Here is a 12,623-nt window from a genome sequence, read left to right as displayed (position 1 = left end):
AAATAAATAAAATACATTTATCCTCCTTCCCTTCACCTTCTGAGCTTCCAGGCCCTTCCCAAACAAGCACCCACGGATAATTCTGCACAGCCCTGTCTGCTCCTCAGCACTTCCCACACCCTCCCAGAGCCCTGGAAACCCCGAGCCCAGGCAGGAATTCCACTGAAGGAAGAGGAGGGGTCCTCTCCTTGCTCTGTGCTTGCAGTGCAGTGTTTGATATTTGTATTTAACTGCAGCCCTAATGCTGCACCCATTCCCAGGTACCAGCTTGGGGCGTCACTGAGGGTACCCAGAGATGCTGCCAGGACTGACTTCACCTCCTCACCCGAAATTCCTTCAGTAAAAGTCAAATACTTAATGCCAAACACCCCCTGACCTTCATCCTGCCGCTGGAATCCACTGCTAAAAGCCCCCAGGCAACTTTAAAACAATTTAAAAGTGATTTTAGAGAGATATCCTGCACCCCACTGGGGTATTTTAAGACACAGAGGCAGAAAGAAATTTAGAGACAGCAAACTTAATAGTATTAGTGCTTATATTAATCAAAAGCTGAAGAGAGAGAGCACAGAGAAAACAGTGGGGCAGGGAGGGGACAGCTGTGACAGGAATTCCTGTGGGTCCTGGAGAGATGCAACTACTCAAATTCCAAATTCTTCAGTGCAAACTGCTCTGAGTATCTGATGCCTCCACCTGCCACAACCCAACAGATTATCCTGGAGGAAGAATGGGCAGGATCTCCTCAGCCCCCCATGAAGCACAGCTGGGTGGTGCTCAAGTTACAGCTTCACTTTGCTCAGTCTCTGGGATTTGGGATGGCTTCAAAATAATTTTAAAAAATCAGAGCCTCCACGAAGTTGATCCTAAAAATACAAATCCAAGTCACCCAGTTCTGACAGCTCATTCTGTTCTCCACCTGACCCCTGTTATTTGCTTGGGAACTTTCGTTCTGGTCCATTTTGAAGCAAGAGGGCTACAAATCAGCTGCATTATTATTATTATTATTATTATTATTATTATTATTATTATTATTATTACTAAAGCACAACGCTGAATGTGTAATAAAATCAAACCCCATTTGCACCAACCCCAGTCACTGCATTATCCCACCTCCCCCTCGCTGACCCTTGCAGATCAAAGACAAATGAAAATAATTGAGCAATTTGGAGCATTTTTCTGGAGCAATGCCCCTCGTGCAAGGTTTCTCTGCACTGACTTGGAAATGGAACATGATGCAGTTTCCTTTTCAGAGAAGGTCAAACTGAAGGAGTGCCATGAGCAAATAGGTGAGTTGGCTGGAGCAGAGGAGGCTTTCTTGGGGAAAAATGATTTTCCCAAAATGCAGGTTGGTGTTAATTCTTCCCTCTCTGAGAGAGAGGATGATTCACACTGGCATCATAGGGGGGAAAAATGGCGAAAAGAGCATTTTACATTTGCTTTTTATTTTAATTGCCTTCACTTGAATTTTGAAGTGACAAGCAGAGTTCCTCACTCCCAACACAGCTGCTTTGCTCATCCAAAAAATGCATCACTACATGCCAAGCAATTTCTACCTCTAGAAGCTGCTTCTTGTATGTACTGGTATTTAACTGGGTCGGATTAATGCTCGTTTAGTTGGTTACTGCACTAGAGACTTGTTAATCTGTAATGCTTAGAAGAGAAACCAAAATCCAACAACCTAAGAAGTTTGCTAAAGGTCTGGCAATCTTATACCTCTTGTTTCTCGGGCCGGGTCCACGAAGCCTGGAGAGAACAGATATAGAACACAACAACAACAACAGAAAAAAAGCAATAAAAGTTTATCAAAGGTTGCTTTCAGGTACCAGGGTCTGCAGCACTTTGAGCTGTGTGCACATGCAGGCTCCAAGCTGAGCATCTCCTGTGTGGGGGGGATCACAGCTTGCCTTTCCCATCAATTTTGGCTGGCATTCACCATTTCACAGCCTCTGCATTGGTTTTGAAATGCCTGAACAAAGGCTGAGGGCACCTCAGGACTGATTTATGTCACCAGGGACTCTTTTCTCTGTCACACCTCACCTTTCCTACACACCTGGTGCTCAGGAAGTGGCTCTGGCCACTGAATTGCAGAGGTGTTGTGCCCCTGGTCTGTTTGCCACCCCACACCGATTAATTAACGCTGATTAATGTGCTCATCATGCATTTGGAGCCCTGGTTCCATGCAGGCTGTGCCAGGAGGAGGAGCAGAGCTGCAGAGGACCCCCAGCTCCAGCTCGCTGAGCTCAGGGACGGCAGCACCCGGCCCCTGCTGGGCTGGGGACAGCCCCACAGCAGTGAGACATGGCCAAACCTTCCTTTAAAGCAAATATTTCCCATCAGAGAAAGCCACCAGCAGCAAGGAGCACGCTCCCTGGGGCTGCAAGGAGCCAAGCTGCTGCGTTCCATTTCCCCCCTGTAATTGATATTTCAGCTAGCTCCTGGTTTCCATCATTTCAACTGATCCCCTTCAGTTCAGGAGGCAAAAATCACCTGCTGCCAGGAGAGCCAGGAGGGCCCCACTGGCTGCGAGGACGTTGTGGGGGTGTCACAGCACACACGAGTGACAGGGATGGAGATGGAGGCTCAGGGAATGAGGAGCAGGAGCAGAGCCCTGTGAATGACACTGAAATCCCAACAGATGGACACACGCCTCTCTGACACTGCCTCTGGGGAGAGCAAATGGCTGGGTTGGACTGGGGGCCTGGGGTGCAGCTCAGCAACCCTGCAGGGGCTGGGACACTCCCAAATCCTGCTCATACATCCTGCTGAGCAGGCAGCCCAATATTCCAGAATAATCCCATTTTTAGTCCCACTTATGGCCTTGTGAGTCCCCTGCCACTCCTGCTCTCTGCAATCTCAACACTTTTCATCCCTGGTGTCGACCCAGAGGAAGATGAAGAAGGAAAAGATTCTGTTCCCAAACGCTCAGAGCTTCTCTGCACTGGCCCTCGGGAGGGGAGGGAAGGGGCAGAGCCTCATTCCCCACCCCAGAGAATCCCAGACTCCACCCAGCAGCACGCAGGGAATGAGGGGGGAATCCAAAGCCTCGTGCACCTTCAGGTTCCTAAATGATTAAAAACTCATCCAATCTCTGGCTGCCAACAGCACGGAGCTGAGAGAGGCTGCGGGGCAGCAGCAGCACCCAGAAAGCAGAGGGAGGATGGGCTGGGCTGGTTCTAGGAGAGCACCATGCACTGCTGGAATTCACCTGTCAGACACCCAAAGTTCAGCCAAGCCACTCAGGTCCGTGCAGAATCTGCATGTTCCTGCCTGAGGAACAGGGAGCAGACCTGGGGGAAAGGCCCAGGCACAGCACAGGGTCCAACTGTGCTTGGGATGCAGGAGGGGGAAATCAGAGCTCATCCCTCCCTCTGCTCTTCCACTCCTTTGGTGGGAAGGTGTCCCTTCGTTTTCTGCCCTGCAGGGTGGCTGGGAGAGCAGCTCCCAGGAGATGCAGCCCTGGGTGAAGGAACGAGGACCTGCAGAGTGCTTCCCTCCCCTCCCCACGGGCTGGCCTCCCAAACCCAGCCATGGCCCCACAGCTGCTCCGTGGAAGGCTGGGACATCCCCAAATCTGCCAGGAGACACAGCTGAGCTAAACCTCCCTTTTTCTTTGGGGGTTTGGGTAGGTTTTCCAGAATGTTCTGGGAGTTAAGGCATCTCTACACCTCTAAAAACCTACACTGAGGGATGATCACAAGAGCAAAGTCAAGCAAGAGAGAAGCATCCAAGGACCTGGATAACAGAAACATTCAAAAGCAGGCTTGGTAATTCTTAAAATAGCATAGTTGGTCCTGTATCACTTCCCTGTGCAGTCCCAGAGAAAGTGGAGAATAAACTGAATATATGGATTTGTAACAGAATATTTAATAGAATTAAATATTCGAATAGAAGTTGTAGTAGAATATTTATAGAGCTGTTCTGACCTCAGGATTTTCTGGATATCTGAAACGTTTCCCTCAACTTAGAGCACGAGAGAGAGAACGAGAAAAGTACAAGACAAACCAAAACAAAATGCACACACACACAGAATAATCCAGCCTAGAAAGTGAATGGGATATGAAAAAATAATGTTTGCCCTGAAGGTTTGAACCAGCACATGAACACATGGCAGTACCTCAAACCTTGGCTCTTCCCCCATCTCAAAGTGTCAGAGCAGGAACATTTCCCTTGCTATTGATCACCAAGCTGGGAGCACCGAGCAGAGTCTCAAAAATCAGCAAAAATTAGTTAGCAGTTTTGCCACTGAGCTCATGATGGTTTAACTGGGCTGCACAGGGGGTCTCTCCTACCACTTGATTCAGCTTTTACATTCTCCTCCCTGCCCAGCTGGGCTCCAAACTCCAGAGCCAGCAGCACTGGAGCCCTTGGCACCTCCCAGGGCTCTCCTAACACACACAAACCATGAATAAATAACCTCCAATCCTGCCCAAACAGGTCCCCCAGTCAGGCTGCAGCTTCTGCAGGCACTGGGAAGCTCTCCCTGAACATTGCAGGGATTCACAGCAGCCCTGGGATCCAAAAGATGCTAAGAAAGAAGCGAAGCTGGAACATTTTGGCACCCTGATTAATAAACTTACACATGAACAACGAGGGGAGGGGCTGACGTCATGGGGGCAATTAAAAAAGCTCATTTAGGAGCTGCAGGGCAGGACAGCAGCTGTGGGGACAAGTGACAGTGGACACCTCTGTTGCTCCAAGACTTTCAGGGTGTCACCTGCTGCCTCCACACTGAGCCAGAACCCCTGGCGTGGCCAAAGCAGCTGAGCCCTGAAGCATCCTGCTATTAGGAGATTATTAATTAGCAACAACTCCTCACTCCTTCTTCTGTCTAGGCGTTCTCTGGCTCCAAATTCTGCCTCCTGATCACTTATGAAACATCTCCAGTACAGCAGCACACCCCAACCTCGTCTAATTAAAGGAGCTGTCGCCAATAACAACACCAGCACTCTCTTTCAAGAAGAAAAAACTGCTAATTATTTTTGCTTTTTAAGAACAAAATGGTATTGATGGGATCAACAGAAGAGGTGAGCACAAAAGGCAGCCAGGCTTTTGTGCTTCAGGGATGTGCAGTGCCAGAGGACAGCACGAGGAGGGATGAACAGGCTCATTTTGGATCCACTGCAGCCTGGACAGGGAGCAGCCCTCGCCTGCCACCTGCCCAGCACGGCCAGCTCTGGGTCAGGGAGCTCATTCCCACCTCCCAGGAGCTTCCTGCAGCTGCAGCAACTCCTCTGAAGAGGGTTTCGGGTCTCTCCAATTGAATTCACCCCCAGGGAGTAGAGCAGGAATTACAGAACGTCTCCCCAGGTGTTCAGAGTCGAGGTGGCTCGTCACAGAAGGGCACCTGTGCCACCAGGTGTGGCTGTGAGCCCGAGCAGGGGGAGCTGCAGGACCTGCACATGCATCCACATGCAATTCCAGGGCCAGGCAGGGCCGAGCTGTGCTGAGCCCACAAGCCCTGGGGCCTGGGGAAGGGCTGTACCTTCTCCTCGTTGCTGATGTTCCTCGTGGAGGTTCTCCAGGTGATGGAGGGGATGGGGTCCCCCGACGCCTCGCAGGTCAGCGTGATCTGATCCTCCAGCTCCATGGCTGTCTTGTTCTCCACGTAGGTGATTTTGGGTTTAGCTGGGGAGGAGGAGAAGAAGGAACCTGTGCTCAGCTGGGGCTCAGGGTGAAGCCTGTCTGTCACCAGCAGTGCCTGGGGAGAACTGGGACCATTTACTGCCAGCTGGGGAAGGAGCTGAGCGACTTCTACGAGGGCATCTCCTTGCAGAAGGACCTGAAAAACCTCCTCTGCCCACTCTCACAGCTGAGACTCCTGAGAGAGGACCCAGCTGAGAGTGTACAAATGCTCACCTTGGGGATTACCAGCTCCCTCTTCCACCTCCCTGCCCCAAACCAGCCCTTTGCTGAGCTGCTTGCTCAGCAGGGAGAATCCCACATTCCTGAACACTTCCAGATTCCTGGCAGGCAGGAAAGCCCCTGGTTCACCCCTCCAAGCCTGAGGTCACCCCCACAGTGGTGGGGTGGAGCTCACCTCCCCATCCAGGCTGCAGCGAGCCCCACTCAAGTTCTAAAACCCTTTTAAGAGCAGCTTTGGTGGATCAGGACTCGCTGGGAGGCCGGCAGGGTATTTCCAGCAGCCTGAGCAGACAGGAGCTGGCGTGAGCTGCCCCCACAAACACACACAGGGTGGCAGAGGTGCACAGGCACAGCAGCAGCTGGGGAACCCCCAGCAATGATTCACTGGGATAAGCAGTTCCCCCAGGTCCCCCCGGTGTGAGCAGCACCAGCAGGGCTGCCAGGGCTGCCAGGGCTGCCAGGGGGCTGTTACCAAACACTTTGAGGTGGATGGTGGCGTCGGCCTCGCCAGCCTTGTTCTCAGCGATGCAGATGTACTCGGCCTCGTCGCTCTTGTCCACCCTGTGGATGACCAGCTCGGAGCCGTCCGAGTTGAAGCTGTATTTGTCCTCATCCTCCACCTCCTCCACGGGCTCTCCATCCCTGGGGGCACAAAGCACACGGGGCTGTGGGGGCAGAAGCCATCCCATGTTGCCCTGGTTCTTAAGATTTTCTAAAGCCTTCTGAGTTTACGTTCTTGTAGAGAATTTTCTCACACTACTTTCTGTAAGCAATCTATTGTTTTGCATTTAATGTACTAGTAATTTGTCCAATGTCATTGGAGAGGTGGCACATTCACTCTCCAATCCACTGTCACTTCTGGAAAAGTATAAATGCTGGAGTCAGAAAATAAACTTGCTCTTATTCACCTTTGCAATAGCAGCGGCTCACGTCGTGCTTTCATGTGTCCTACAGTAACAATCCCAGGCTGCTTCAGGCTTGCTCATGCAATTATTACACTGCAGCTCCTCCTGCCCAGAGGGACCAGCCCCTTCTCCTCTCCCCGAGGGCTCCAGAGCTCAGCTCGAGCCCTGCTCCCAGCCTTTCCTGCCCCAGGGCTCTTGGCAGATGAAGCTCTCACCTCCTGGCACACCACAGAGCTGTAACCCCAGCAAAGGTGGTGTCTTGCCTACCAAGGCACCACTCCAAGCTGCCATCAGCTTTTCCCCCTCCATTCATGCTCCAAACCTTCACCAAAGGCTGCAGAATTCCAAGAACAGAGTCCCCGGAGTGGGAATCACTGCCTGACAGGGACATGCAGGAAGCTGGGAGGGGACACAGCTGACCTGGCTGAACAATGGGGAGCACTGAAAGGATTCTTTGTTCTGCTTTCCTTTATTAAACTGTTTTTATCTCAACCAGCAGGAATTTTACCCTCAGATTCTCCCCCCTGGGTGGGCTCTGTGCTCCCAGCCTAACCCACAGCAGAAGGTGGCTTCAGCCCATCACGAGGCCATTGCTGTGAGCAAAATCAGCTCATCCCAGTCAGAAGATTCCCCTGCCTCCAGCCTGGCAGTGCAGGGGAAGCAGCCCAGCCCAGCAGGACACTGCACACAGCATCTTACTTCGTCCAGGTCACGGTGGGCTCGGGAAAGCCATCGGCATCGCAAGCCAGGGTGACAGACTGGCTGAGGTTGGCAGTGGCATTCATGGTGCTCTGCCTGGCACGCACCGAGGGAGGCACTGCAAGAGAACAAAGCCAGGGCTGAGCTGGAGAGGACAGAAGGTGTGAGCCACAGCAAGGATCCCTGATGGCACCAGCCAGCCCAACCCTGTCACCACCAGCTGCAGGGTTTAATCAGTGAGTCTGAGGCACGTCCAAAGTCATCGGCACGGGGGAGAGAGGGCAGTGGGTGGGGAGACAGAAGAACTCTGCGTGGTGGCCAAAACCACTTGTGAGTGCCACCAACATCAGCTCCTCACTCTAAGCTTCAGGTGTCTCAAGGTGTTCTTTTCCTGGCAAACACTCCCTGCAGTCCTTGGACATTTTCTTTGGACACAGCAGAGAAGAGCATGGTGTGACTCTGAGGCAGCACCTCCAGCAGCAGACAGGGGTGAGGTGCTGCTCTGAGCCCCTCACCGTTCACGATGACCTGGATGTCCTTGAAGTTGATCTCCCCACGGGCCAGGATCCTCCCCTCACACCTGTAGGTCCCCTCATCTGTCTTCTTGATGCCCCGGATCTGCAGGTAGTTGTTGGACAGGACGATGAACCGCACTGCGGAGGACAAAGGGAAGGAAGCTCAATCCAAACTCTCCTCTCCTCACCCTTCTGCAACAAAATCTCCCTCCCCACCGTGAACTGGAAATGCTGCTGTGGCTGGATCTGCTTCTGCCAAGGAAGAACCACCTGTGGAGAGCAGCCAGCTGCTGTGGTGCTGTGCTGTGCTCAGGGAGGTGAACAGGTCAGTGCTCCCACAGACACGGTCACATCACAGCGGCCAGCAGCATCTGGGGCTCATCCCTCCTGCCCAAGGGCTCCAGCCTCGCTACCTGTGCCAGGTGTGGGAAACCTGCTCGGCTGGAGCCTGTGCCTCTGCCAGCCCCTCTGGACACGGCTGGCTGGAGCGCTTGGGAGGAAAGGGAAAACTTCTTGCAAGCAGCTTTCAGCCCCTTTTCCTCGGTGCCACAACATCCAGCTTTTCTGTCTGGTGGCACTTCTTTGATCTGGATTTTGTTTCCAGCATCCCTTGGCTGATTCTGATGCCAAAGCATTTCAGTGGGAACGTGACTGCCCTGCCACTGGCAAACCACAGCCGCTGGGATGACTGAATTCACATCCCATGGCCTCGTGGCAGGCACAAGCTGCTTCTCCCACCCCTTGTGGCCACCAGCATTCCATGTGGGAGGGAGATGGACACCTGACCCCAGAATGGACAACAACCAAGCCCTTACCATCCTTTTTTAGGATGACATCCCTGCCTTTGTGCTTCCAGATGATGGTGGGGGGCAGTGAGCTGACCACGTCACACACGATCACAGCATCGTCCCCTTCCTTGAACTCCTGAGGGGTGGGAGCGTTCTTGAACATCAGCTTTTCTGGAAACAGGGAAAGGAGAAGGTCACTGCAGCTTTCTCAGCACACCTGGAGCTGTGCTCCTGCCTTCAGCCTGAGGGGAGCAGAGAAACCCCCAAATCCCCAGAAATCATTAAACTAACAAGAACCATTACTAACTAACTAATTAGAAAACTCGTGACTGTCTCCTGAGAGTCCCGACACACACGTGGACCTAACTGGTCAATGGGTTTAAAACACCCTCACCAGTATCTCATCAATCAATCACCTTGGGTAAACAATCTCTGTACCACCTTCCACACGGGCACCAACAGGGAGCAGTGAACGAGACAAGAATTGTTTTGACTCTCTTTTCTCTGCTTCTCTCAGGAGAAATCCTGAGAAAATACCACACCCCTTTTTTATTTCACACTGCTCCAACCCTTCCAACCTTTTCCTAGGAAGGTGAAACAGTTTCCTGCCTTGCCCTGCCTCACCAAGAGCAAGGAAAAAGCCTGGGGGGCTGTGCCTTACGGAAGATCTTGACGTTGACGGTGGCCTCGGAGTCGCCCTCCTCGGGGCTGCTGACCACGCACTTGTAGATGCCGGCGTCGTCGATGTTGGCGTTGTAGATGGTGAGGGTGGAGGAGAAGTCATCGTTGCGCACCACCGAGATGCGCTGCTGGTTGGGGCTCAGCCGCTCCCCGTTCGGGGAGAACCACGAGATGTCCTTGAACTTGGCCTCGCCAGCCACTGTGGGGGAGAGCTGCACGGTGAGACAGCCTGGTCCTGACACCCCAAACCCCACAGCAGTGTGAGACAGCCTGGTCCTGACACCCCAAACCCCACAGCAAAGTTACAGCCTGGTCCTGACACCCCAAACCCCACAGCACAGTGACAGCCTGGTCCTGACACCCCAAACCCCACAGCAAAGTTACAGCCTGGTCCTGACACCCCAAACCCCACAGCTGAGGCTCTGCCTGACCCCACAGCTGAGGATCTACCCCAAACCCCACTGCCAAGGGCTCTGTCCCAAACCCCACAGCTGAAGCTCTGCACCACAAACCCCAGAGCCGAGGCTCTGCCTGACCCCACAGCAGCAACCCCATCCCAGCAGGGTCTGTCCCATTTTTAACTGAGCAAACCAGCACAGGGCCTGCAGCCAAGCACGCACCTTGACACAAGAAGAACTTGGATTCTCCAACGCTGATCTCCCCCTGGCTTGGAACGATGTCCACCTGGAGAGAGGCTGGGAAGGGAATGGGCATGGTCAAACGAGGCTGTGGGCTCCAGCAAAAACTCTCTGCCAGCCTTACAAACCCCAGGGACCCCTCCTCCAATTTACAGCCCAGGATGACACCTGTTTTCTGATCTGAATTGCTGCTTTTAAACAACAGAGGAAGGCTTTAAACATGAGAGGAAGGTTTTAAACAAGAGAGAAGGGTTTTAGACATGGGAGCAAGGTTTTAAACACCAGAACAAGGTTTTGAACACAAAAGAGCAAGGTTTTAAACATAAGAGCAAGGTTTTAAACACCAGAGCAAGGTTTTAAACACCAGAACAAGGTTTTAAACACCCGAGAAAGGCTCTAAACACCAAAGGACAGCATCCCTGTCCTGCCCATTCCCATTTACCAGCAGCCCCTCCCAGTGCACACCCACAAGCACAGTGCCCTTTTCCCCCAGCATCATCCCTGCCTCCTTCTTCATTGTATAAATTATGACCCATTAGGCAGAAAATCTAATTGGATTCTGGCTCTCCTCCAGCTATAGCTTAATTCCACAGCAGATCTGCGGCCTAACAAGCCCGGGTCAAGTTGAATTTGGGGACGCCAAAATAGGTTTTCTTTGGAAAACACCCTCCGTGCTTTCATGTAGTGCATGAAAATATGAAAATCCCTCTCCCAGAGCAGCTAATTTTACCTCCAGACCACAGAGGCACGATTTCAGCTGCCAAGCACACCTGGGGTTAGAAGAAACGAGCACTGCTTGAGGAATGAAAGCCTGGCTGCGTGTGCCAGTGGCAACATTCCTTCAAGTGCTGGGGAAAGCAAACATGGATGGGGGTCAGGCCCTGGGTCTGCAGCTCCCACAGCTGAGGGAGCACTGCCTGCCCTCCTCCTAAAGCACAGGAGTAGCAGGAATTTCTGAGCACATTCCTTCAGCCAGCAAGCACCCTGCACAGTGCTTCTCCCCAGGAGAAGTCTGGAAGCAGCAATGGGAGCTGGGATAATCCCAGTGCAAGGTGGTCACTGCAGGACACGACACAAACCACTGCTATTGTTGAGGTAAAAAAGTTAGTTTATTTTTTCTGACTCTAGCATTTATACTTTTTCAAAGGTGACAGTGGATTAGAGTGAAAATACCACCTCTCTAATGACACTAAACAAACTACCAATCCTTCACATTTCTCTGCCTCTGTGAAAAAATGCAAAAATAGTAAGTTATTTACATAAGGTGCGTGAGAAAGGTTACTACAAAAATGTAAACTCAAAAAGCTTCAGAAAAATCTTAAAAAATCAAAACAACCCAAAGTGCCTGCACTTTCCTGGCTCTCCTCTCTGGGGTTCATCAGGCTGCCCTGATAAATCCCAAACCCCAAGATGCCAGCTGGAAGCAGAGCTGGGAGTGCTGAGCACTGGCCGGGCTCACAGGGAGGGCTGCACATCCTGCAGGGACATCCCAGCAGCCCTGGACCTCCTGAGCCACAGAAAGGAGCTGGGCAAACCAGCCCAAGGAAGGGTTTCAGAGCACTTTTCTGCTCAGCTGAAAGGGCTGCGAGCTCATGGAGATCTGACAGAAATTGTGCCCCGTTTCCCTCCCCACACTCTGCACACGCAGCCCTGCCTGGGCTGGGTCATGCCTTTCATTCCATCCCCAGGTGATTTCTGCTCCAGGCTCTGTGGGAAGCACTGAACTCTCCATCACCCCAAATTCAGCTTTTCCTTACAGCTTCCTTCAGCCTGGCTGTGCCACAGCAGCTGCACACAACGGGAAGTCACACAGCCAGGGAACACCTCACTGGAAATACAGCCAGAAGGGCCAGGCAGCAGGTCTGAGCCCAGGCAGCAACACCCAGCTCTCAGACTTTCCTGCTTTTGGGCTTTTTTAACCCAAGGGCTCAGCTCCTTCTGTGCAGTGAAGTGCTGGGTGATTTTCAAGAGAATAAAACCTGGAAACCGCCCCTGGGAAGGCAAAACTTTCAGAGAGGAGAGAAAGAAGGACATTGCTGGTTCTGTCAGCGCTCCCTCTGCTCCCCCAGCTGCAAAGTTACCACAAAATCCCATCATTAGTGGAGGAAGGCACAGCATTTCTGCAAAGGCTCTGCAGAGGGGCAGCAATTCCTTCCTTGAACATCATCCCAGTGTGAGGGAGGCACAGGAAAACCTCCTGGGATTGCTCCTAACTCCAGGAAGGCACTTTTCAAACATAGGAATTGCCATGAGACCCCCAGGATAAACAAACAACCTCCAGAACAGGATGCTCAGGTGCACTGAGGTTGATCCCAAGAGCCAATTCCATCCCTTCTCCATCAGGATTGGGAGCTCCCAGTGCTCACCTATGCACAAACACACCCAGGGGAGCAATTAAAGACACAGGATGAGAAATCCCAACGTTTCTGTTCCGCCAGAGATGCGGAGGAGCACAATTCTACCTGGCTTTTTTTTATCCCCAGTCTCTCCTGGCTTCTCCTGGTGGCTCTTTGGGGGATTCTGGACAGGCTGTGGGGC

General features: G+C 52.3%; 1 protein-coding gene across 10 annotated transcripts in view; it reads right to left on the bottom strand.

Moving 5' to 3' along the window:
- The window catches only part of NCAM1 (neural cell adhesion molecule 1), a 93,804-nt gene that overhangs the window by 35,956 nt on the left and 45,225 nt on the right, over window positions 1-12,623 (bottom strand). For 6 of the 10 annotated variants that reach the window (XM_021529990.3, XM_077788028.1, XM_021529992.3 and 3 more), the window contains exons 2-9: window positions 10,068-10,142; window positions 9,428-9,646; window positions 8,794-8,937; window positions 7,979-8,116; window positions 7,464-7,581; window positions 6,332-6,501; window positions 5,480-5,622; window positions 1,711-1,740 (exon numbers count right to left, since the gene is read on the bottom strand). In XM_021529990.3, the coding sequence (XP_021385665.2) occupies window positions 1,711-1,740; window positions 5,480-5,622; window positions 6,332-6,501; window positions 7,464-7,581; window positions 7,979-8,116; window positions 8,794-8,937; window positions 9,428-9,646; window positions 10,068-10,142 (1,037 nt within the window). The remainder of the gene's footprint in view (window positions 1-1,710; window positions 1,741-5,479; window positions 5,623-6,331; window positions 6,502-7,463; window positions 7,582-7,978; window positions 8,117-8,793; window positions 8,938-9,427; window positions 9,647-10,067; window positions 10,143-12,623) is intronic. The other 4 variants (XM_077788027.1, XM_021529995.3, XM_077788031.1 and 1 more) reach the window with 1 other exon arrangement.

Source organism: Lonchura striata, chromosome 23 (assembly GCF_046129695.1).
Source record: "Lonchura striata isolate bLonStr1 chromosome 23, bLonStr1.mat, whole genome shotgun sequence".
In the NCBI taxonomy this organism is placed as follows: domain Eukaryota; kingdom Metazoa; phylum Chordata; class Aves; order Passeriformes; family Estrildidae; genus Lonchura; species Lonchura striata.
The sequence above is the reverse complement of the archived record's forward strand: the minus strand, read 5'-3'. Positions and strand labels throughout refer to the sequence as shown.